Source organism: Salarias fasciatus, chromosome 10, assembly GCF_902148845.1.
Source record: "Salarias fasciatus chromosome 10, fSalaFa1.1, whole genome shotgun sequence".
Classification (NCBI taxonomy): Eukaryota; Metazoa; Chordata; class Actinopteri; order Blenniiformes; family Blenniidae; genus Salarias; species Salarias fasciatus.
In genome coordinates this window covers 16,798,533-16,824,873 of record NC_043754.1, presented here as the reverse complement: position 1 = coordinate 16,824,873, position 26,341 = coordinate 16,798,533, and the positions used below count along the sequence as shown (strand labels likewise).

At 45.2% G+C, this 26,341-nt stretch overlaps 2 protein-coding genes across 2 annotated transcripts in view; both read right to left on the bottom strand.

The window, feature by feature from the left end:
* Nucleotides 1-453: 453 nt before the first annotated feature.
* Nucleotides 454-16,633, bottom strand: LOC115395732 (UDP-glucuronosyltransferase 2C1-like). The gene is made up of 5 exons (XM_030101371.1): nt 16,596-16,633; nt 9,427-9,471; nt 3,823-4,048; nt 2,998-3,711; nt 454-1,038 (listed from the first exon to the last, which is right to left on the bottom strand). The coding sequence occupies exons 1-5, from the start codon at nt 16,631-16,633 to the stop codon at nt 454-456; spliced, it is 1,608 nt and encodes a 535-aa protein (XP_029957231.1).
* Nucleotides 16,634-24,972: 8,339 nt separating this feature from the next.
* The window catches only part of LOC115395731 (UDP-glucuronosyltransferase 2C1-like), a 34,547-nt gene continuing 33,178 nt past the window's right edge, over nt 24,973-26,341 (bottom strand). The window contains exon 5 of the mRNA XM_030101370.1: nt 24,973-25,557. Coding sequence (XP_029957230.1) covers nt 24,973-25,557 — 585 coding nt within the window. The remainder of the gene's footprint in view (nt 25,558-26,341) is intronic.

Below are 26,341 nucleotides of genomic sequence, written 5' to 3'. Positions count from 1 at the left end.
ATCTGGCCTGCAGGCCATATGTTTTACACCCAGGGGCAAAGGAGTCCATAAAAAGCCTTTTGCATGTTACAAGAGTCTGAATAGTTGTGTCAACTATTTTGATGGTCTGGACATAATTCAGTCAAACATTAATTTATTTTATACAAAACATGAACAGAATACAAGTTTCCAAGTTAATGACATTAGTGATATTACAATGATGATAATCAATGTCTCATGGTGATCTCACTCATTGATCTGGTTTTATAAAATCATGCCACTTCAAAAAGATCACTATGAAGGAGTGTGCTCACTTATTGATCTGGAAATATTACATCAAACATTTGGAAACCTAAAAAAAAAAAAAAAAAAAAAAGGAACACAGACAACAAAGAGACAGAAATGACATCCTAGGAAATACGTCATACAGTAAATACAGCTGTTTTTTTATCTTTCTGAACTATTTTACCCTCATCAGTTTTGTTTGGATTTTGACTTTTTTCTTCTTCTGCAGCACAAAAATCTAAACACACCCAGAGTAGAAACAATCAGCGCAGTCAGCACAGTCAGCATGAGGAGCAGCACGTCTAAAGAGTAATATGAGTACCAGGGCATCCTGTAGGCCTCCGTACGCAAATGAGGAGCCCCTTTGTGACGCATGACGTATTCTACCCAGAAGACGGCCTGGTCCATGGGGGCCAAAGGCTGGTCCCTGTGCAGACGAGACATGCGCTGAATGTTCATGCGGTAGCTGTCTGTGTGGAGCACTTCCTGGATGCCTTGCTCAAAAGTCTCCGCGTTGAGGTCCGACAGATCGAGAATCTTGGCGGCTCCCCTGTCCTGCAGGCGCAGGAGGTTGTCGTACTGGTCGAAGAACAAGGGTATGCCGAGCACCGGGACGCCGTGGTAGATGGCCTCCTGGACGCCGTTGGTTCCTCCGTGAGCAACGAAGAGCTTGATCTGCGGGTGGCCCAGGAGGTCTTTCTGGGGCATCCAGTCCACGATAAGGGTGTTATTTCCCAGTGTAGAGGGAGTCGCCCCTTTGTGTCTCCATATCACCTGACGAGAGAGAGAGAGAGAGAGAGAGAGAGAGCGAGAGAGAGAGAGAGAGGGGAGAGACAGAGAGAGAGAGAAAAAATCCTTAACTGTATTGGCGTTATTAAGCTGCAGCAGCCTTGTTTTTATTGTGATAAAAAAAAAAAAGAAAAGAAACATTAATCAACTCTGGAGTTTGTAAAACCAACATTACTTTAGCCAATCAATAACGAAGTAGTCTCGTTATCTATTGGTTTTCTAACGTGTCAATCAACCTCTCTACATTTGTAGCGTAACTGTCATGTTCCTACACCCTTTTCGTACCCCCCTCCCCCACGCGCTCCACCCCGCTGCACCCTGGCGGGGTGGAGAGCCTGGCATGGCTCTGCTGCCGCAATCAACACCTTTTCACCTGAAGACTTGAGACAATTTTTCTTAATCATAACTGCAACGTGCTTGCCATTTGGTGAAAATGTATATTTTTATCTTAAAACAAGACTCGTATGAAAAAGTCCGGAGAGTGAGAGGAGGAGGGGGTGGGTTTGTTTACGCCTGCAGGCTGCAGTCATGCAGCTCCACACAAACCTCCCCCGTCCTCCTCTGATCCACCCGAGAGCCGGGACAGGTCAGGTACAGGATTTTGCGCAAGTGCAGGATTTTACTCATATTCGCTGTGTTTTGTGTTGTTCAAAAGGACACGTTGGTAGCTATGTGTTAGCGCTATGATGCTAAGTTGCTGCATGCTACTTTCTGCGTAAGGAGGAGGAGTTCCTCCGTAGAGAGCAGGGGAGGAGGGGGTGTGGGTCACGCATGCGCAGCATTTCAAAAAGGACTAACTGTCACTAGATTTCTCTCTCCATGGAAAATCCTCCATACAACCTCTAAATGAAAAAGAGAATTTCATGAAACTGAGATTTAATACCAAATTAATGGGAGCAGTGCGCTGCTCAAACGGGCCGTCACAGCGGCGCAGCGTGGGCGGCGCGCATCAGGCACCCCCTATGGTTCGGCGCCCTGGGCAAGTGCCCCGGATGCCCAGCCTAATCGCCGGCCCTGGTCTTGGGGGGACACCTTTTTTTAAACCAATCAAATCCCTTCGCCGTTCGACCTGCCCCCTGCGCGTACATGTCAATGGCGTGCACTGACCCTGGTTCAGTGCGCGCGTAGAAGGACGGAGCGTCGTTGCAGATCGGCGGAGAAGAATGTTTGGGGATTTACTTCCCGGTGAGTGCGCCATAACTTGGCGTAGTGCAAATAAAGAAAAACGAAGAAACGAAGTGCTGAGGACAGGTTACGCCAGGAACGCACTGGACGCGGAAGCGCTGCGCGCACCACGCGCACCGCGTGCGCGGAACGTCTCCGCTCCCAACGGAGCTCCTCCAATGGGGTGGTCGCTGGGCGGAGCCTTGGGGAGATGCTACATTCGTGCTACATGCTAGTTTTCCAAGATCGCCAACCCCAGCTTTAAAGGAACTAAACTAAAAACTGAAGATTTGATTGTGATGTCGCCATTAACTTTAATATAATCACTTATTAATGTAGCTATATATTTTTTGGGACAGATGGAAAAAACAATAAATTAATAATCAAACATTGAGTTGGAGTTGGAAAGAAAACTTCCCTAAAGGGATCGATAAAGTAGGATTGGCTAGTTAAATTACATTGGTCATTATGGTATCATTGAATTCCCTTTTTCCCTGTTCTTTTACAATCAATACTCGTATATTCTGTTCTCAAATGAAATAAATGATTATGAGCTCCAGGCAGGATGTCAGTTCACCACAAGCTGATTTTTCCTTTTAGTAATTCCTCCAAAAACAATTTGCTCTCTTGTTTAACTTATTTTCCAATTTTCCTTCAATATCCAAGCTGTTGATGATTTTATGTCTCGTGATCAATTTCCATCTTGAACGATGATAACGTGTGTTTATTCCATTGGAAAAAAACCCAGGTCATCCGAACCACAGCAGGAAAAGAGTTTACCTTCTGAGGTAACTTGGCAAACACTCTGGCGACTTCATCTGTGAGATCTGCAGGCAAAGCGTTGACCATAGTTCCCAGAGTCATGATGATCACTCCGTCCTCCCCGGCGCTCTGAACAAACTCCTCCAGATCCGCTGGCAGTGGCTGGGCTGGTTTGCACTGGAATCCTCCGATGTAAACGACGTTCGGCATTGTGGGTCGAGGGAACTCAAACACAAAATCTGACCTGAACAGCCAAATGTCTGCTTCCTGAAGGAGCGAGATACTGTCTAATCTGCCCTCAAAATACTTCTCTCGGATGGTGACATAGCTCGGCTCCACCATGAATTCCTGCTGGAACAGGCCAATGCTAGACAAAAGAAAGTTCTTGACCCTCTGGATGAAATTCATTTTGTCCGTTAAGCCTGATCCTGGCACTGGGATGTAGGAGAGTGGAGACGGGGCTAAAGCAAAGTGGCCTTCTCCGCTTGTAATCCATCGCACATTGAGCACGACAGGCAGTTTGAGGAATTTAGCAAGGTACAGACCCGATGCCATAGCTGGATCAGTGAGCATCAATTCATATTTTGAATCTAAAATGCTTTGGAGAACTTTCTGATCTTCAACAATTTTAATGAAAGCCTCAGCAAACATTTGTTGACCCTTAGAGAACATGGACATCCAATGCGTGGTGAGTTTGAGAAAAGTCCAGAATGAAGCTCCTTCTCTCTGCGCCTAAACAAGGTCAGAGAAAAGAGGTCAAATAATGAAGAAAGTGGCTTTCTCCACATATTAGTGACTGCATGACCCGCGTTGTTCCCATTGCACATGGAAAGATTTACTTACCCTCAGCTGTTCGTCTAGATACACTTCAATGAAGTCCTCCAGGCTCTCCTCCATTTCAACTGAAATGGAGGTGTAGAGAGGAGACTGTTCTGGGATGTACCAGCTGTTGGAGGCCCTGATCACGGTGAGGTTGTGTCCCCTTGAATGAAGCTCTTCCAAAATAACTTTCATATTCACCCAATGGCTGCCGTCCACAGGGAAAACCAGAATGTTTCCTCCATCGCAGGAAACCAAGCATAAACTAAAGACCAGAAATAATCCACATATACGATGCAAATGCACAGTTCCTACAATGAGAAACAAACACGACATGACTTCACAAATTAACATTTCAATGTGAATTTTGTATACCTGAATGCAGGATGAATACGATGGGCTGTACAAGACATAATTCATTCTGCCCCTCTTACACACATATATTCACGTCTCATGTACATATATTTTCTCTCTCATGTGCATACATTGTCTTTTTAAACACACATACATTCTTTTTGCACATCCATATATTCTCCTTTCACATGCATATATTGTTTTTTTGTTTGTTTGTTTTTATTTCATTCAGTTGTAAAATAAAAAGGTTCCATGTAATTACAGTCATCAACCAAGAATGAAAGGGAGCAGAAAGAAGACAAGTCTTATTATATCTGCCCCTTATCCCCAGAAATCAATTACAAAAAAGGAAAACTGAGAACAAAAAAAATTTTTTATAATATATTGTGATGTGCTGCGGGCACATCGTGGTTTTTTTTACGGACAGTTTCACGTTTTTCCCCCTTCAGATATTTAGGGAATATTTATCCTGTTTTTTTGAAGTAATTATCTTCTTCCTTTTTTGTTCGGTTTTGATTGGAGCGAGTCGCGCCGCCGCGCTATAAATAGCAGCATGGAGGCGGCGCTCTTGGTCGGGTCGTTCGGTCTCTCTCTCTCGCTCGCTCACTCACCTCGTTACACCTGTCGCCAGGTGCGCTCGCCGGCGCGCCTTGGACTCCGGCTCCGACGGGCAGGCATGTTGCTGCAGGGCATGCTAGCCCACTAGCCGGCTTTGTGTTCTCTTTTTTCCGATTTTTTCCTTCTTTTGGATCGCTGTCTTTTCTGTCCAGGTGTGACCAGCCGTCCCGTTTTCGCCTTTCTTTTGATCGGGTTTAGTTGGGGTTTTGTCTTTAGTTTGGTCGAGGGATCAGCTTCGACGGCTGCATAGCAGCTGGGCTGTGAACTCGTCTTTTTCTTAAGTTTGGCTGGCGCATCTGGGCCTTCCTTGGTTTGCTACTTTGTTCCTTTTTTTTGAATACAGTTTTTGGGGCACGGGTGATGAGGGTTCTCTTTCCTCCAGAGCCTCGTCAGGTTCCAGCTTCAAGACGCCGACTCTGGAGAAAGTGTTAAATAAATGACTGGACCCTCCTCCTGTTTGTCTTGTGTCCTTGAGAAATATGTTTGACTCTCCGGGTCATAACATATATACGTAAGTATATATATGCTTACACACACACATATATTCTTGCACATACATTTATCGTCATGCTTACACACATACTTTATCCTCCCTCATGCGTACATTTTCCTGGCATGTGAATGCCAGGAAAATGTATGCATCAAAAAATAAATAAATAAATAAATAAATAAATCGGCATATACGCATATGTACAAAGGAAATATATGTATGTAAGAGAGGTATGAATGAACTGTATGTAAGAGAAGAATATATGTATGTGCAAGTGAGTATAGTGGAAAAGGAAGTGAGTATACTGAAGTTCAACCTTTGAACTATGAGTGACTGAGAAGCTCAAGCAGGCCGGTCTTGTTCAGATCAACCAATATTGAAGGCTTTGTGGAGTCTATGAGCACTGCTGCAAGCCACTGGCGTATAAGGACATATTTTATCATCCCCAGAAACGACCAGATCCTTCTCCTCGTGGCTTGAGCAGCAGGCGACAGGTTCATCTGCTCCAAACGAGACTCACAACATGGTGGAAAGTGAGGCACAAGGCCCGACTGGAGGATGAGAGTTGTGTTTTTCAACCCCCTATGCCATCACACAGAGGGTGAATTATGCTTTCCGTGTGGATATGATGCCTTAAGACACAGTAAATAAACATACATTTTGGAAAAAAATCCGCTAGCTTAATGCTAACATCTATGGAAAAAAAAAATCATTGACATGCTAACAGTTAGCTTAACAGTCACAGAACTTGCTGGAAAAAATTTAACTGATCATTTCACTTACTCAATACAAAGAACAAACTCCAATGATTTCAGTAATAACTGGCATATATATTTCTCACTCAGAAAAGCATGGACAATATCATACCAGCCAATTGATACGGTTTTGCTGTATTTTAATAGGAGGAAAATGCAATTTTAGAAAATACGGCCATATTGCCATTCCTGTACGCCAAAAAGAAAAATATACAGCAAAAAAATGAAAAATAAAAAATTGTTGGAAGAACATAAAATCAACTGATTGAATGCCTGTGGTTGTCAGCCCAGTGTATGGCCAGGTTTGAGATTGGTCAGGTGGTGGTGGGGGAGGGGGGCACTTTGTGTCTGCCATAGTTTTGATTGGTTCAAGGGAGAGGGAAGAGTGTGTTTGTTTTGTTTTTGGGGAGCATGGGGTGAGGGAGAGAAGGTGGGTTGGTGAGCTGCCACGCTGTCAGTTTTGTTTTTGCTCGAGGACTTGTGTGAACCAAGACACATTCAGAGTGTTTTCCGGACCTGTTCCCAAGTCCTGAGTAGCGAACTGTGGTGGATCCACTGAGGTGCCGACTGAACACGCACTTAACGTCCAATCTGCTGCACCCACCGACTGAAGACAGCATGGACTTTAAAAAACTCTTTAATCCCGAGCATATATTTCCAGGTGACAATGAAGAACTATATTCAGAATTATTCTTATTGTGTACTTTCAAATTAAGCAATCTACCTTGTGCTAATGTAAACTTAAAAAAGAAAAAAATATACACACACACACACACACACACACATATATATGTGTGTGTGTAGATATATATATATATATATATATATATATATATATATATATATATATATATATATATATATATATATATATAAGGTGTATATATTAAAAAATATACAGTATATATTTTTTTATTATTATTTATTTATATTATAATTTTTTCTTTTTTTTTCCCTTTGTGCTTATTTGCGTATTATTTTCACATTACCAAGAAGTTATGGCTCAGGATTGTGTCCATATAAATGCACAACAAAGTAAATATGTTTGAAAAAGTTCATGTTGCAATTGTTGTTTTTTGTTAGTTTGTTTAGTTTAGTTTAGTTTTATTTGTTTCTTTCATTTAAAACAACAACACACAAACAAAAAATGATGAAAATACGAGGGGGTACTCAAAAATTCCCGGAATTTGATTGTAACTTTTTATTTCTGAAATTTCAAAATAAAACATCACCGTCACCTTCAAAATAATCTCCATCCGCATTAATGCAGCGCTCCAGCCATGTCTCCCACTTCACGAATGTGTTGTGACACCCGTGCGTAATTGTGCCATTTTGGGCCGGCTGCGTTTTTTCTTTCACCTCCTCCACATCTGCAAACCGCTGTCCCTTCAGCTCTTTCTTCAACCTGGGGAACAGGAAAAAGTCACTCGAGGCTACATCTGGCGAATAAGGCGGATGGGAGAGGAGATTCGTCTCATTCTTCGCCAGAAACTGCGTGACGCGCAGCGCCGTGTCTGCTGGCGCACTGTCGTGGTGGATCAACTGGGCTCCACTCCGCCACTACGCGGGCCGCTTCCTCCTCACATCCTCACAGAGCCGTCTGAGGACTTCGATGTAACAGTCCTGATTTACAGTTTGACCTGTAGGGACAAACTCGCTGTGGACGATACCCTGGACAGCGAAGAAGCAGCTCAGCATTGTTTTCATGGCTGAGCGGACCTGACGCGCGGACATCTGGCCCTTCTCAAACCGCCTGAACCACTCATGGACCTGAGTCTTCCCCAGAGCATCATCCTTGTCGACTTGCTGCAACAAGGTGAGTGTTTCTGCTGCTGTTTATTCCCAGCAAAAAGCAGAATTTAATGTTTGCGCGCTGTGCTGGCTTTCCAGTTAATGTTGCCATTTTGGAAAAAGCGCAGACCGCAGCTGCACTCTTTTACTATAAATAGCGCCTGACAGACATCAGTGTCATTCTGGGAGCTCAGCTTTTTCACAGATATGCACGAGGCTTACCTGTAGCACATCTGACGGCCAGAAGTCAAAACTCATTATTGTTAGTATTTTATGACCAAATTCCGGGAACTTTTGGGTACCCCCTCGTACATCAATGTCATCAGTTTGGACACAAAACAAACAAAAGAAAAGGAGCAGAAAGAACAATCTTATTATATCTGCCTCTTTACACACAAATTATTTAAACTGATACAATTAACAATACTCAAAAACTAATTTTCACTGAATCAAATTTTTCACCCGCAACAACTTAGTTTTCATTTTCATATTTATCCAATGTGGATTTTTTTATATGTTTCTTAAATGTCAATTGTTTTGCATTCTTTGATTTCCTGTTTCAGAGCATTCCATAAGTTCACTCCTTTCACCGCAGTGCTTCTTTCTTTGATTTTGGTTCTGAATCTGGGTTTTTTGAACACGTCTATTCCTTTAACATTGTATATATCATTCACTACTTTTGTGACTTCTTGTATACTTTTACCTGAATAAAATAGTGTGGTATCATCTGCGAATAGAATTTTCCCAAGGTTGGACACTTTAGCAAAATCATTCATGTACAAAATGAATAACTTTGGCCCAAGTATCAAACCTTGGGGCACACCACATTTGATTTTCCGTAGTTCAGATTTAGTGTCATTAATATGTACATATTGGTTTCTGTTTTCCAAGTAACTTGAAAGCCAATGGTGAGCTACTCCTTGGATGCCATACTTACTCTTTTTTTTTTTCAGTAATGTTGAACGATTGATAACATCAAAAGCTTTTTGTAAATCAATGAAAATACTTCAAAAATAATTATTGTTATCGATCTCTGTTGCAATTTTTTTGTGTGAATTCCATTATTGTTGCCCCATAAAGCAGACCCACCCACTATTCATCCACATTTGGATTTTGGAGTTGAGCTCAGTCTGGGTAGGAGCCCATAGAAGGGGATTTCACTCGGTCTGAAACGACCAAGCCAATCAGCGTTGCCGCTTTTTGTTTTCAAATTTTTTTGGCTAATTTTGACGGACTTTAACTTTAACCATCGTCTGAAAGCTGCAATAAGTAAAGTTATAGCCAAAATACCAAGAATTACAACAATCAAGCAAGAGCAAGAATCTGCGCTTGGTGAGTTTTGAACAGGAAAAGACGTTTTTGCGTGTCTTTGTGTGTAAGGAAGCTAGAGCTAATGAGCTAATGCTAACCCTTAGAGAAGCGAACGCATTTTGATAACGTATTTATTTTGAAGCGCTGATTGGGTGAAGTGTGCTGTCAGTCAAAGGAGTAACCGACACCCCCTCCAAGAAGTTTCAATGGGCTCCTATCCAGACTAAGCTTAACTCCAAATCCAAATGTGGATGAGGAGTGGGCGGGTCTGGTTTATGAGGCTACCATTATTGCCAGTGCTGTTGAATGATTAGCCCGAAAACCATACTGACTGTTATCCAAAATATTTTGTTTCTGTAAGAAATTGTCAAGTCTTGTTGAAAGTATTTTCTCCAGTATCTTTGAAAACTGTGGAAGTAATGAGACTAGACGATAGTTCGAAAAGTTGTGTTTATCACCGCTTTTATACAAGGGAATGACTTTGGCCAATTTCATTTAATTAGGGAAAACTCCCGTGGTTAATGATTGATTACAAATGTGAGTGAATGGCTCAATTAGTTTGTTTATTTTTGGTTCAGTTTCCTTTCATCTGCCGAGAGACACAGTTTTTAAGCACTCAGTACAAGTGTAAAAGCTCCACCAATAAGGGAGGCATGAGGTGTGTTTTGACAGGTATGCATTAATCAAAAATTCTGACAAAACACAAAGCAAGCAGCTACGAAAGCTTGAGAGGCTCAAAACACAAATCACAAAATCATATATGTGTGTGTAAGAGTGTAAGGGTGAATATATATATATATATATATATATATATATATATATATATATATATATATATATATATATATATATATATACATGTACATGTGGCTGGATAGTCCAGAGAGAAGATCATGACGTCCTGGGGTCCTGGGGGAACTCAACACCCTCCTGGCTGCCAAGGCTAAGTAATGATAAAGTACCATCGGAATCTCTACTGGAAGATTTGAACACAGCACTGCTAACTATCCCTACCAGCACCATCACTGAAACCAATCAGCTGATATATGCAACAGCGAAAGTCATCCTAGAGATGCTTGGCTACAAGATGAACAGCGTGAGTAGCCGGAGTGACCAAGAACTTCCATGGAAAAGAAGACAAAAATCATGGCAACACGGAGAGAAGTCAGCTTTCTCACAGAACTAAACAGAGGGGTGAATCTCAAGAAATAACTGCCTAAGAAATACAGAAAGCTGTCAATAACTGAGACACTGGAGACTGCTAAGCAAGGACTCACAGCCCTAGCTGCCCGCCTAAAGAGATACACGAGAGAAGTGGAGACCAGGAGAATAAACAGGGTGTTCTCCAACAATCCAGCTAAGGTCTACTCTCAGTGGCAGGGTAGTAAGACCACAGCAGACCCACTCAGGGCTGAGACTGAGCAATACTGGAAGAGTATCTGGGAGAAAGATGTGTCACACAACACCAATACCCAATAGCTTGCAGGCTTGCAGGCAGAGCACAGCAACCTCCCAGAACAAGATCCAGTAGCAATTACAACAGCAGATGTACAGGCAAGAGTGGCCAAAATGAAGAGCTGGACAGCTCCAGGGCCCGACAAGATTCACACCTTCTGGCTTAAGAAGCTAACTACACTCCATGAACGCCTTGCAGCACAAATGAACCAGCTGCTAATATCAGGGACCCACCCAGAGTGGCTAACCCAAGGTTGGACAGTTCTTATCATGAAGGACACCCAGAAGGGAACAATACCATCAAACTACCGGCCTATAACCTACCTCAGCACCACATGGAAACTCCTATCAGGCATCATAGCGGCCAAGATAAATAGGCACATGGATCAGTACATGAGTAAAGCACAAAACGGGATTGGAAATAACACAAGGAGGGCCAAACACCAGCTACTGGTTGACAGGGCAATCGCCCAAGACTGCAAGTCCCGCAACACCAACCTGTGCACTGCCTGGATTGATTACAAGAAAGCCTATGACTCAATGCCACACATGTGGATACTGGAGTGCTTGAAACTGTACAACATCAAAAGGACTCTAAAGAGCTTCATTCAGAACTCATGGAAGACAAGACTGTGGAAGACAAGTCTAGAGGCCAACTCAAAGCCAGTGGCAGAGGTGAGCATCAAATGCGGCATATACCGAGGAGATGCCCTGTCCCCCCTGCTGTTCTGCATAGGCCTGAACCCCCCTCAGCCAGATCATTACCAAGAGCGGCTTTGGATACCGGTTCAAGAGCGGAACAACTGTCAGCCACCTCCTCTACATGGATGACATCAAACTGTATGCCAAGAATGAGCCTGACATCGACTCCCTGATTCACCTCACCAGGATATACAGCAATGACATCGGAATGTCATTCGGACTAGATAAGTGTGGACGAATGGCATCTAGAAGAGGGAAGGTGATCATAACTGAAGGAGTTGAATTGCCTGAAGGGAACATAACAAATGTGCAGGACAGCTACAAGTACCTGGGGATCCCACGGTTAAATGGTAACCATGAGGAGGCAGCTCGAAAGTCAGCCACAGCCAAATACCTACAGAGAGTAAGACAGGTCCTGAAGAGTCAGCTGAATGGCAAAAATAAGATCCAGGCCATAAACACCTATGTCCTACCAGTAATCAGATGCCCTGCTGGCATAATATCCTGGCCACTGGAAGAAATGCAAGCCACTGATATCAAGACAAGAAAGCTCCTTACAATGCACGGAGGGTTCCACCCTAAGTCCAGCATACTGAGGCTATACAACAAGAGAAAAGAGGGAGGCCGAGGACTAGTGAGTGTCAGAGCCACCATCCAGGAGGAAACCAAGAGCCTCCATGAGTATACCAAGAAGATGGCCCCCAGTGATGATCTGCTAAGTGAATGCCTCAGACATCAAAAGCTCAGTAAGGAGGAGCCAGAGGAGCTATCATAGACAGACAAAGCCCTGCATGGCATGTACCACCGACAAATTGAAGAAGTGGCTGACATTGAGAAAACATACCAGTAGCTGGAAAAGGCTGGACTGAAGGACAGCACAGAGGCCCTAATCATGGCTGCACAAGAACAGGCCCTTAACAGAAGATCAATAGAGGCCGGAATCTACCACACCAAACAAGACCCCAGGTGCAGACTGTGCAAAGAAGCCCCAGAGACAGTACCACACATCACAGCAGGGTGTAAGATGCTGGCAGGCAAGGCATTCATGGAACGGCACAACCAGGTAGCGGGCATAGTGTACAGGAACATATGTACCGAGTATGGACTGGAGGTCCCAGGGTCAAGATGGGAGACACCTCCAAAGGTGGTCGAGAACAATCGAGCCAAGATCCTGTGGGACTTCCAGATCCAGACTGACAAGCAGGTGATGGCCAATCAACCTGACATAGTGATGGTGGATAAACAACAGAAGACAGCTGTGGTGATAGGAAAAAGGAGCATGAGAAGCTGGAGAAATACCAAGGGCTGAGGGAAGAGATAGAGAGAGTGTGGGGTGTGAAGGCAGCAGTGATACCAGTAGTGACTGGGACACTGGGAGCAGTAACCCCCAAGCTGGGAGGATGGCTCCAGCAGATACCAGGAACAACATCTGAGAGCTCTGTTCAAAAGAGCGCAATCCTTGGAACAGCTAAGATCCTGCGCAGAACCCTCAAGCTCCCAGGCCTCTGGTAGAGGACCCGAGCTTGAAGGAGACAGACACAATACCGTCGGGGTGGCGAGAACACAGTTGATATCTATATACATATACACATATACATATGTATGTGTGTGTGTGTGTGTGTGTGTGTGTGTGTGTGTGTGTGTGTGTGTGAAAGGAGAATATATGTGTGTTAGAGGGTCAGAATGAATTATGTCTTGTACAGCCCCTCATAGACAAACAGAATATTTCACTCACCCATGATTAAATGTGGCAGCAGTCTGGTTCTCCTGCAGTGTGACAGTCTATCAAAGTGATTCTGGAGTTATTTGAGTTCATACTCCAACCTCACAGGAGTCCTACCCTTTCTGAGGTAAATAAGTTACCTATGACACGTGTCTGATGTACGTAGATATGATGTATAAAGCTGTAAATGGTTCTACATACTTTGTTATTAGCAAATCAAGTTATTATTTTCTCTCAGTCCCTTACTTGTAGTCTCGTTCCTTCACTTAGTGAGGTTAAGCAGTGCCCATTTCAGTGTGTGGAGTGTCATTTTGTTAATGACTTCTTGGGATTTGAGGCCAGTTGTATGGCACAAGGCCAATGCACTTGCGCCATGCAAACCTGTGACCTCTTTCATAATATTATTATAGAGTAAGTTATGTAATGTTCAGCCTTTCAAACTGGGTAAGGAGTGAAAAATACTGACGTCTGTTTTCTGCAGGGTTTTTGTTGTTGTTGTTGTTGTTGTTGTTAACCTGAAAGTTTATCACCACTTTAGAATTCAAACCAAAAATTGCAAATGGAATTTGATTGGAGAGAATTCAATTGAGGCGAGTGGTTTTGCATCACTTTTGTATCAAGTAAAGAAAGAGTACTCAATTATCTCTGAAAAATGTAGTTTTGATGAAATATAAATACCTCTGTGAATGTTTGCACAGTGTAATATATTACATCAATAAGATATTAACATGTTTTCAATCCTTTCTTATTTGTGTATATTTCACTCAATAATTCCATCAGTAAATTCCTGCTACTTTCTTTAAAATCACAACAAATCAGAGATGGAAAATAGACAACAAAATTGATTAATATACTTCTAAACTCTTCCAAAGAACAACAAAGCCTGAAGAAAAATAAGCTTTCGAGACTTAGCAATATGAAAGCACTGCAACCTTTGTGTAGCCTTTGCTGTGTCCAATTGCCTCTCTGCTGTAATAAAGCCTTGCCCAAGGCTAACTGGGCATTTGCACTGTCACCTTAATCAGGAATTTGGAAAGAACATATTGAGCATGTATGTAAAAAGATATCAAAGTCTATTGGGATTATAAGTAAAATAAGGCATTTGATTAATACTAGGTGTTTATCTACTCTTTACAACAGTCTGATCTATCCCTACTTGACATATTGTCATGTTGTGTGGGGAAATACCTTCACCACCTACCTTAACACAATTCACATTTTACAGAAGCGATTCTTGAGAATTGCTACTTATGTCACGCCCCGTGCCCCTCCAGCCATGTGGGGGCGCTCTGGACCGGTTTTGGTTTTGTTTTCCCCATTTTTACATGCCCTGTCTCTCCTGCTTGTCTGTTCCTCATGTTCTCCTGCCTGGTCTTCTTCCTCGTTAGTGCCCTAATGTGCCTCACCTGTGTCCACCTTATTTAAAGCCTGTATCCCTCACTTGTCCTTGTCGGTTCGTTGTGAGTGTTGTCCGTGTGTTCCGTGTCCCTGCCTGCACCTCAGCTCTCTTTCCTGTTCCCGGATCCCTGCAATAAACCTCCTCAACTCTGCTTGACTGCCTGCGCCTGGGTCCTTCCCTCCTGCACCCGTGACAACTTATTCCAAATCTATTGCTATGAGTGCACCTTTGTTTATTAAATTTAACTTGTTAAATATTTTTGACATTAACACTTTTTTCACATGTATATTTGTGTACAGAGCTCTCTGATTCTGACTGGCCAACTCACATCAAGCTCTACTTTTCCTTTAATAACCAACTCCACAATTATGCCACAAGACAGGCTCCTGGTTTGCACTTACCCTTATACAAGAGAAATCGTGAGCAGTTCTCCCTCAGATTTAATGGACCTAAAGTGTGGAATATTCATCTGGACTTATTAGAAGCATCTTCATCCATGTTCAACTACAAAAGAAACTTAAAGAACAATTTAATTCTACAATATCTGACCTAATCCAAACACAACATATACATGATATGTGGGGATTGCTTTAGATTGTTTTGTTTATTCGTTGTTTATTTTGACATGATCTCTGTTTGTTTTTGTCTTTTTCCTTTTTTTTTTCCTCTTTATTTTTGTGGTGGACTTCTTGACATTTTTTCCATGTACATTTTTTTTTCACTTTGAGTTTGTGCGGGAGCGGCATTTGTACAAGCCTTTTGGCTTTTTTCGCTCCCTTGCACATAGTCAAATTGTTTTAACTATATGTGCAAAATGATTTAAAAAAAAGAAAAAAAAAATCAGTCCTTTCAAAAAGATAGCCAAAATTAATTTGTGAGCCGAGTTACAAAGCTTTGCCGCTGTTCTTAAGGAAGACATACTATGCATAGGTATTTGCAGTGTCCAACATACAGACAAGATGGCAAAAATAATCTGCCACAGTGTCCATTTAGGTCTGAGAGATAATACTACAAAGCTGTGTTATCTGTTGAACTTTTGATGAACATCTATTCAAGTGCTATTTCTGTCACTGCATTGAGAAAACATGACTAAACAGCCTATGATACATGTGGCCTGAACACATTTGGAGATATCAATCAATCTTCAGAATCTTTCATCTACAGATGAAACAAATTTCTGCTCTTAAACAGTCATTCAAATGTAAACCCATAAAATGTGAACAGAACAATAAAATGGCATCAATAAGAATGGGAGCAAATTCTCAAACTAGGTTAAAAGTCAAAGAATAAAAAATAATAGTTACCAGACGTAACTACAGTTCTACAGTGTGTGCATGCCCACCTATGGGCTTCGCTATTGGTAACATCCTTTGGCGCCAGCCAGACACTGAGACAGATCAGAAAAGTTGACGCGCCAATCATGCCCAACCGCTGGCACACGCCCTGCCCCGGTCCATACCAATATAAGTTGGCCGGCTCCCCAAAATCTCCCTTCTTTGAATCAGCCCAGGAGAAAGAGAAGCAGTCCAGCTGGGCTTGCAGGCAGGTGGGCACGCTCACACTCGTAGAACTGTAGTTACGTCTAGTAACTATTATTTTTACTTTGTGTGGTGCTTAGCCCACCTATGGGCTTCGCTATTGGTAACCTACCAAGGCAGAGGCTGTAGGGATAAATGTACCCCCAGCGGGACAGACTGACAAGATTGGCGCAGAAGAGGAAGCAGGCAGGCCGTACGTCAAGTACTGCCCACCAAGTCCCCAAGACACCGTCAAGCACCCTCGACCGAGGCGCTGACCGTAGCGGTGTCCAAGCATACCCGTGACACAATGTCAACGAAACACGCATACACTGGTCAAGGCTGCCAGAGTCACACTGGCATGCAACCAGAAACTACGCCGCAGCCTGAATTCCCCCAAGGGAAAACAGCAACCGGCCAGGCAAACACCGTCCACTTAAACGACAGGATCACTGTCCCTGCTTAAGACAGACACGGCCACAGAGTCTGCTCACATATCCACCAGATAGGAGCGCACAAAAGTGGATGCAGAAGACCAGGAAGCAGTCTGGCAGATGTCACCCACAGTGACAACACTGCACAGAGCCACCGATGCGGAGACACCACGTGTGGAGTGGGCCCGAACCACCGCCGGCAGCGGGAGGGTCCGTGCCTGATAAGCCGCTGTAATAGCCCCACTAACCCAGTGGGCAAGGCGCTGGGACGACAGTGGTGCCCCATGCCCCCTGGCTCCAAATCCCACAACAACTGGTTCGTAGTGCGGAAGTCAGCTGTACGCTCGACGTAGCAATGCAGAGCCCTGACCGGACATAGCAACCGCAGCCGTGGTCCATCCACTGACGAACTAGGTGAGGTGCTAACCCAGATAGCAAAATTCTTATGGCCCATATCTGGCCCATACCTGACATGTTCATATGGCCCACATACCGCGTGGAATGATGGCACTTGGGAGGTCCGCTCCTGTTTGCCAAAAGTGAGCCACAATCAAGCCTTCACACTGCCAGATGTCAACCATAAACAGGCCAAATCTACCAGAACTCAACCGAATGTGGGCCACTAGCAAAATTCTTTTGTGCACAGTGGCCCAAATTTGAGTGACTGCTGATTTATTTGGTTTCCTCTTGGCTGACATTTGGCACTGTGCTGGTTTGGTTGTGGCCCACTTTTGGCAAACAACTGTGGACCACCTTTGTGCCATCATTCCATATCGTATATGGGCCAGAATAAAAGCATACAGTGGCCCACATTCGGTTGAGTGCAAGTTTATTTGGCTTGTTTTTGGTTGACATCTGGCATTGTGAAGGCTTGGTTGTGGCCCACTTTTGGCACAAGGGGAACGGACCTCCCAAGTGCCATCAGTCCATGCAGTATGTGGGCCATATGAACATGTCAGGTATGGGCCAGATATGGGCCAAAAGAATTTTGCTAGTGGCCCAAATTTGGGTGAGTGCTGGTTTATTTGGCCTGTTTTTGGTTGACATCTGGCATTGTAAAGGCTTGGTTGTGGCCCACTTTTGGCAAACAGGAGCGGACCTCCCAAGTGCCATCATTCCATGTGGTACGTGGGCCGTATGAACATGTCAGGCACGGGCCAGATATAGGCTGAAAAAGTTTTGCTATCTGGGCAGATCTTGTCGAGCCTACACCATGACAAAGTTCTAGGTCAAACATGAACACATCATATAAATGAAGCAGAACTGGTGTCGTGTAAATTTGTGGCTACATATTATTTCGGTGCCTCCAGATATTGTGTTAAATGGTGGCATGCAGTGGTCCAGTCTTGGGACTCATCAGGGTCAAAGATGAAGATACCTTCTGAAGAAATGAAGAAATAACCAGACACGAGAAACAACTTGTGAAAAGTAGAGAACTAATGATCCTTTATTTTTTTAACCTGTGCCCCAAAATAGGCAAAACAAAATAAAAAAAAAACAAAATTCTGACTCAGTAGAACACTTGTTGACCTCCAACGCTCACTGCAAAACAATCATGGCCCCAGCATCATCTCATCTTCATCTGGCCCTTTAAGAAATGCACAAAAGAACATATTTTGTTGACTCAGTAAAGCAGCTCTGTGGTTACTGGACATGGTTGCAGTGAAGGTCTAACTACAAAAACCTTATCATGAAACCAAACAAAAAAAAGGTTTTTTTAAATTAAATTAATCTGAAGGCATCTGATCACTGACACAATATCTGCTCGCTCAGACAACAATGAAAGATGGCACTGATACATGCCAAGTGAACTTGAGTAAAGCAGTTTGATCAAACACTCTGACAAACTTCACATTTAACCTGAAGTTACAGTAATAAAACATAGAGTTCAATTCATTTCGAATTGGGGAGAGTTGTTCTGTACGTCACCCTCTTTTTCTTTTTTTTTTACATATGGTGACAGCTTCATCTTGATTTCTGCTGTAGAACAGCATCACACGTATACTGCAAAATAGGTATTGTAGCTGACTTACATGTGAGCTGTGTGGCACGCCTTTTCAGCACTGGTCACTTTATCCTTACATAAAAGTGAATGTTAACTACCTAACATTTTTGCAGCACTGGCAACCTGACAAAACAATGTAAAGTTCCAACAATAAGAGCTAAATGTTTCCAACGGACAGATTAATTCATTCTTTTATTTTTTGTTCAGGGACTTACCTCACCATGACTTCTCTTCTGTTCTGGATAGAATTCACAGCTGCAGGTTTGCAGCAATTGCTTCCTTGCGCCCATTCGTCAATTCAAATATGATGCAGTTAAAGGACTCGGTAATTTGGAAAACTCCGACTTGAAGCAGGAAAACCCATAACGGAAAGTAGAGTTTGAATAAAGATATGATCCTTCACGGCATACAGACTTAGTAGTTGACTTCATTAACAAAAAAACAAAGAAACAAATAAAACAAAACAAAAAAATCCTGTCACTGTGGGTGATATGTTCAGGTACATCATGGAACATTCCACTGAAAAAGGAATATAAAGTTATCTTATCTTATCTTATCTTATCTTATCTTATCTTATCTTATCTTATATTTATGGTTTAGTTAATAACGGATGATCTGGACAAAAGAAAAGCAGTAGCAGTTTGCATAGCTATGCATGGTGGCGTAGTAGTTAATGGTCTCGTCTCACAGTAAGAGGGTCCTGGGTTCAAGTACTGGCCAGGGCTTGGGGCTTTTCTGTGTGGAGTTTGCATGGGTTCCCTATTCTGGCTTCCTCCCACAGTCCAAAAACATGCATGTCAGATTAATTGTTCACCCTAAATTGTCATTAGTTTTAAATGTGAGTGTAATGGTTGTATGTTATATCTGTTGTACGTTGCTTTGGACAAAAGTGTCTGCTAATTGAAATTGTAGATACAACTAGGAGCAAGTAATAGTGGACAGCTGTTCAATGAGAGAAGCAAACTAACATGGCTTTTCTTGTCTTTTCTTGCCCTGCAACATTTGTACTTCACAAAGGACCCCACCATGTTACATGCGGGCCACTTAAGGCTCACATCCACATTAGTCGATGGTGACTGCCGTCTTTCGGCCAAAACTGGCCCAAATATGTTTCAGCAAAGGTGGGCCATGCGCGTTTTCTCATATGTGGGCTACTTTAGGCTCACATCCAGATTAGTCGATGCTGACTGCCGTCTTTCGGCCAAAACTGGCCCAAATGTGTTTCAGCAAAGGTGGGCCATGCGCGTTTTCTCATATGTGGGCCACTTTAGGCTCACATCCAGATTAGTCGATGCTGATTTGCCGTCTTTCGGCCAAAAGTGGCCCAAATGAGTTTCAGCAAAGGTGGGCCACGTGTGCCGAACCATATGTGACCCAGCCTTGGTTCACCTACAGAATAACTATTCCCTACTCTGCCACGTATTTGCCAAACATGGGCCATATTTGTTTTATGAGGTATGGGCCAAATGTAGTATTTACCACATGGGCCAGTTTAGGCTTACATCTGTTTTTTGCGGCCCAGAAGAATGCCTACAGTGCCAGATTGTTGCCTGAAGTGGCCCACATCCGTATGCTATCTGGGAAGCGCCCTGATCCGGATCACTCTCGAATGAAAGTCCGAAGTGATGACCTTGGGGTGAAAGGCCAGGTTGGGCCAGAGATGAACCAGTCCACCGTCTTGGCTGAAGGACAAGCAGGAAGAGTGGACCAAAAGGGTGCAGAGATCCCCATCCCTTTTGGCAGAAGTCAAGGCCAAAAGGAGGGTGGCCTTAAAGGACAGAAAGCGGAAATCTGCCTGTTCAAAAACTCGAACGGATGTCTCCCCAGGCCCTCCAACATGGTGTGGAGTTCCCACGGGGGCACCACAAGTCTAAGGGGAGGCCTCAGCCTACAAGCACACCTGAGAAACTGCTTCACCAGTGGGCAGCTGCGTGCCAAGAAGCGCCTGAAGCCTTCGTGGCCCGAAGCGATGGCTGATGCAAACACCGCAAGGGTGGACGCAGAGCGGCCGCTATCCAGCAAACTTTGTAAGAACTCCAGAATCCCGCTGACGGTGCAGGAGCTAGGGTCCAACCCCCGCTCTGAACACCATGACGTAAAAAGGCACCACTGAGACCTATAGACCCTAATAGTAGAGGGGGCCCTGGCGCTGTGGATAGTGGACACCACCGCCGGGGGGAGATGTAGCTCGGCTAGTCTCACCCTTTCAGCATCCAACCAGGATCTCCTGCCAAAAACTGGGCGGGACCGCAGGGCACCTCCCGCTTGGAGCAGAGAATTGGGCTCGTCGGGGATCGGCCATCGGGTACCACCTGGCACTCGGGTTGTCTGGGGCTACCACCGGAGTGTGAAGGCCCTGCAACCTCACCCTGTGCAGCAAAAGGGTTAGAAGGCGAGTCGAAGGGAAGGCATACAGGAGGCCCGAAGGCCAGACCCCGTGAGCCAGGGCGTCTACCCCAAGAGGGGGTTCGTCTGAAGACCTGAGCGAGAACCAAAGTGGGCACTGTGCATTCTCTGCACTGACAAAAATGTTGGCCACGGGGTGGCCGAACCTGCGCCATATCCGGGCCACCACTCAGGGCGACAGGCACCACTCCTCGGCCAGTGGGCCTCCCCGAGACATCCTGTCCGCGCCGACATTGAGTGCCCCTGGCACGTGTCACGCTCTGAGAGAGGACAAGTGAAGATCTGGCCATAGCACAATCTCCACTGCCGTGCGATGCAGAGGAGGGGATTTGTTCCCCCCGTCTGTTCATGTAGGCCGCCACCGTGGTGTTGTCTGACCTGATAGAGGCGCCCCTCTTCTGCATTCCGCGCGGTGGTCGAGCGTGCCACTGCCACCGGAGCAGATGTGAGAGCAGCCGCGTCAAGTGCGATACACCTCTGTGGCGTGAGCACGATGCAAGGGGCTGAAATGACCATGCGTGGGGTGGCCACAGTGAAAGAGCAGAGGCCACTGCAGCGCTCAGCATGTCCCTGTAGTGCGAGCGCGGTGTGGTGTAAGAAATTGTGCTCGATACGAGGGTGTACCCAAAAGAATCCGGAATTTGACTGTAACTTTTTATTTCTGACATTTCAAAATAAAACATCACTGTCGCCCTCAAGATAATCTCCATCCGCATTAATGCAGTGCTCCAGCCGTGTCTCCCACTTCACTAATGCGTCGTCAGACGCGTGTGTAATTGTGCCATTTATTGCCGGCTGCGATTTTTCTGTCACCTCCTCCACATCTGCAAACCGCTGTCCCTTCAGCTCTTTCTTCAACTTGGGGAACAAGAAAAAGTCACTCGAGGCTACATCTGGCGAATAAGGCGGATCGGGGAGGAGATTCATCTCATTCTTCGCCAGAAACTGCGTGACGCGCAGCGCCGTGTCTGCTGGCGCTCTGTGGTGGTGGATCAACCGGGCTCCACTCCGCCACTACGCGGGCCGCTTCCTCCTCACATCCTCACGGAGCCGTCTGAGGACTTCCATGTAGTAGTCCTGATTTACAGTCTGACCTGGAGGGACAAACTCGCTGTGGACGATACCCTGGACAGCGGAAAAGCAGCTCAGCATTGTTTTCACGGCTGAGCGGACCTGACGCGCGGACATCTGGCCCTTTTTAAACCACCCGAACCACTTATGGACCTGATTCTTTCCCAGAGCATCATCCTTGTGGGCTTGCTGCAACAAGGTGAGTGTTTCTGCTGCTGTTTTTTCCCAGCAAAAAGCAGAATTTAATGTTTACGCGCTGCTCTGGCTTCCCAGTCAATGTCGCCATTTTGGAAAAAATCGCAGACCGCCTCTGCACTCTGTTGCTATAAATAGCGCCTGACAGGCGTCAGTGTCACTCTGGGAGCTCAAATTTCTCACAGATATGCACGACGCTTACCTGCAGCACATCTGACGGCCAGAAGTCGGAACTCATTATTATTATTGTTTTCTGACCAAATTCCGGTTTCTTTTGGGTACCCCCTCGTAGAGACCCTGGGATGCTTGGCCGCAGCCAAAGCGTCCCCGGCAGCCCGGATGCTCCGCATCACACAACGGCAGGCGACCGCAAGTGGAGCCCCCACTGTGGAGGAGAAGAGGCCACAGCCGTGCTCAGCATGCCCCTGCAGTGCAAGGAATTGTGCTATTTAAAGGGATGATTGGGCGCGGTCACAGCATCCCTGGCCATCCTGGCACTGTGGTCTCATGATGGCAGGTAGTGAACGTTATACTTTCTCAGGCTTCCCCACGAGCTTGGCGGAGGAGAGGGGGTGAAGATGCGGGAGAAAAATGCTCAGCACTCCTGGCCTGAGAACGTGCAGGCAGTGCGAGCTGGTGTGTGTGTGTGTGTGTGTGTGTGTGTGTGTGTGTGTGTGTGTGTGTGTGTGTATGTGTGTGTGTGTGTGTGTGTGTGTGTGTGTGTGTGTGAGCCTTGGGCGCTTATGAGTGGCCGCAGCATTCTCACTCATCCCCTTCTTCTTCTGCCGTGGAGCCGACAGAGATGACAGGGCGCCTCCGCTGACGTCACTATGTCTCCGCGTAGTGATGCGCACCACTGTCGGGGAGAGACGCACAGTGCTCCTGGCCGGGGAAGGCCCAGGGCACGTGAGCGTGGGCATGTCACATGCCGCCATCTTGGCCGGAGCAAGAGCGTCCCCAGCCGCCCTTGTCCGGCACTTCTCCTGTGTAGCTGAAGAAGAGGAGCAGACAACCCTGTTGAGCTCAGTGCACCTCTGTAGCGTGAGTGCGATCAGTTGGTGCAAGTAGGATTGCTCTTTAGTGATGTAACGGGCCTGACGGCTTACTACATATATTACAGTAGAGGAGGGAGAGGGAGGAGGCCTCCATTACGCCGGAGCCTCATTCCGTTTCACGCGTTCAACACCCAGGGGAGACTGCGGTGAACAGAGCCGCGAGACGCTCCCCCGGTTTGCGATGCGGAAGCGGGAGACATGGCTCCCATGAAGGCAGCCCGGCGCTCGATTTGTTCCAGCAGGAAGAAGAAGGTAGTCTGACCAGGAAGCACGCTGAGCTGGAGGCTTACCTCAGAAGCAGCGGTCGTGCATCGGAGTGTCGCAGCTGCTGCAGCTGAACAGCCCGATGCCGGATGGTGACACGATTCGGGCCGGCTTGTCCATCTTTGTCTTTAATCGAGGAATGATCCTATCTCAGGCTGAGAAAGAAGGGAGATTTTGGGGAGCCGGCCCGCTTATATTAGCATGGAGCGGGGCAGGGCGTGTGCCAGCATCCGGGCATGATTGGCGTGGCAACTCTTTTGATCTGTCTCAGTGTCTGGATGGCGCCAAAGGAGGTTACCAGTAGCGAAGCCCATAGGTGGGCTAAGCACAACACGAAGTAGAAGTTTCTCACCTGCAGTTTTATTTCAGTTGTTCAAAACATTTCCCATCAAAGGTCAGAGATGTTGAGTACAGCTCAGCTGTGAAACAAAATTTAGAATGAATCAAACAGTATTAATCAGTAAAAGTGAATATCATTTCTTGTGAGGGGACTGCAGAAGAAAATTGACCTTTCTGCAAAAATGGCATAGATGGATAATTGGACGATGGATATGGTGAACAAGAGTGTCAGGGATTGGCGTGTGTGTCTCATCTCACCTCAGTGTGTCAGTTATCTTATTAACCTATCGTCTTCCTCCTCCTCTTCCTCCCCTTCTGTCTGCCCCAGTGCCAGATGTACGCGCCACCTGCTGTCATCCTGCATCTCTGAGTGTGTTTCTCTCAGTTTTGGGTCTTTCACTTAATGTCCTGCTTCAGTCCTTCGGATTTGTCTGCCAGTTTGTCTAATAGACTTTGTGAAGACCTCTGAGCTGAGTCTGTGTTTGAATCCACCTGTTGGTCCTGACAAAGAGGAACAAGAAGGCGCTAGAGGTATGCACTCTCTGCCTATGAAGAGTTTGATGCAGGTCACTAACAGTAAATCTAAATCTAAATCCATTCACAGATTTTTGAGTTATTCTGTAAAACCATCACATGAACAGACTGGAAAACATAAATCTCCTGGCAGAGGTAAATAACCCAAATACAGTACAATGAAATTTTATTACATTTTCATTACAGATTCATGGTACAAGAATAAATCTTTAAGATAAACTTTATTAACTTTAGTAACTTTATTTGAGAAAATGTTTTTCCTTTTGTTTTTGTTTTTACACTTTGTGTCAACCTGTGGGATGGAAAAGACCCTCTGCCAGTCAGGATCCAGCCTGCAGGCCATATATTTCACACCCAGGGGCCAAGGCATCCATAAAATGTCATTTGCATTTTATGGGAGTGTATGAATACTTGGGTCAACTATTTTGATAGTCTGGACATAATTCAGTCGAACATGAATTTATTTTATACAAAACATGAACAGAATGCAAGTTCCCAAGTTATTGACAAGAGTGATATTCCCATGATGATAATCAATGTCTCATAGTGATCTCCCTTATTGATCTGGATTCATTAAATCATGCCACTTCCAAAAGATCACTATCAAAGAGTGGACTCAATTCATCAAGAAATATTACACCAAACATTTGGAAACCTAAAAAAAAGGGAACAGAGACAACAAAGAGATAGAAATGACATAATATGTCCTAAAGTAAATGCAACAGCTTTTTATCTTTCTGAACTATTCTACCCTCATCAGTTTTGTTTGGCTTTTGACTTCTTTCTTCTTCTGCAGCACAAAAATCTAAACACACCAAGAGTAGAAACAATCAGCGCGGTCAGCACAGTCAGCATTAGGAGCAGCACGTCTAAAGAGTAATATGAGTACCAGGGCATCCTGTAGGCTTCGGTACGCAAATGAGGAGCCCCTTTGTGACGCATGACGTATTCTACCCAGAAGACGGCCTGGTCCATGGGGGCCAAAGGCTGGTCCCTGTGCAGACGAGACATGCGCTGAATGTTCATGCGGTAGCTGTCTGTGTGGAGCACTTCCTGGATGCCTTGCTCAAAAGTGTCCGCATTGAGGTCTGACAGCTCCAGAATCTTGGCGGCTCCCCTGTCCTGCAGGCGCAGGAGGTTGTCGTACTGGTCGAAGAACAAGGGTATGCCGAGCACCGGGACGCCATAGTAGATGGCCTCTTGGACGCCGTTGGTTCCTCCGTGAGCAACGAAGAGCTTGATCTGCGGGTGGCCCAGGAGGTCTTTCTGGGGCATCCAGTCCACAATAAGGGTGTTATTTCCTAGTGTAGAGGGAGTCGCTCCTTTGTGTCTCCATATCACCTGTTCAAATCACAGAGCAAAAAAAAAAGTCTTCATTCTACAGAGAAAAAGCCACAAGGAAAATCAGCGGAAACAAATAAAGATCCAGCAATCAGTAGTGGCCCGTGGCATCACCACTCGAGGACTGTGCGGTGTTAATTCCGCATTGACGGGAGCGCTCGTTTCCACACCCGCGCATTCAAGGCGCATTCCAAACAACACAACAGGTAGGCAACGATTAGAACTGGTTTCTTCAACACTGCCTGCCTGGAATGCGCGGGTATGGAAACGAGCGCTTCCGCCAATGCGGAAGTGAATTAACGCAGCACCGCCCGCCACTGACGGTGTAGGCCAGGGGTGTCAAACATACGGCCCATGGGCCGGAACCGGCCCCCAAGAAGGTTTGATCAGGCTCGCAGGATAATTTGAAAGTGAAAAAAATGCATAAAAGACATGGATTTAATTTTTTTAATTAGCTGCAATTCATGGACTATCCGCTAGGGGGCGCACTGTTTTGATCAGACCGAACACAGCATTGAAGTGGGGAAGAGATGGAGGATATTTGAGTACATTCCTAAGGGAGGTAACGATCAGCAGATGGCGGTAGTGCAAGCGCAGGGGATGCAAGCTGCCATAAAACAGCAAAGAAGAAGACCGAACACAGCAGACGGTCCCTGCTCATTTCCCCCATCTGAGAGATGTGTGTGTGACCAGACCTGATGCGGACGTGAAACGGTGCAGAGACAAGATTGCAGGACTGTGGAAACGTTTTCAGGTATTTGGTGAACTTGAGGCAGAATTTTCA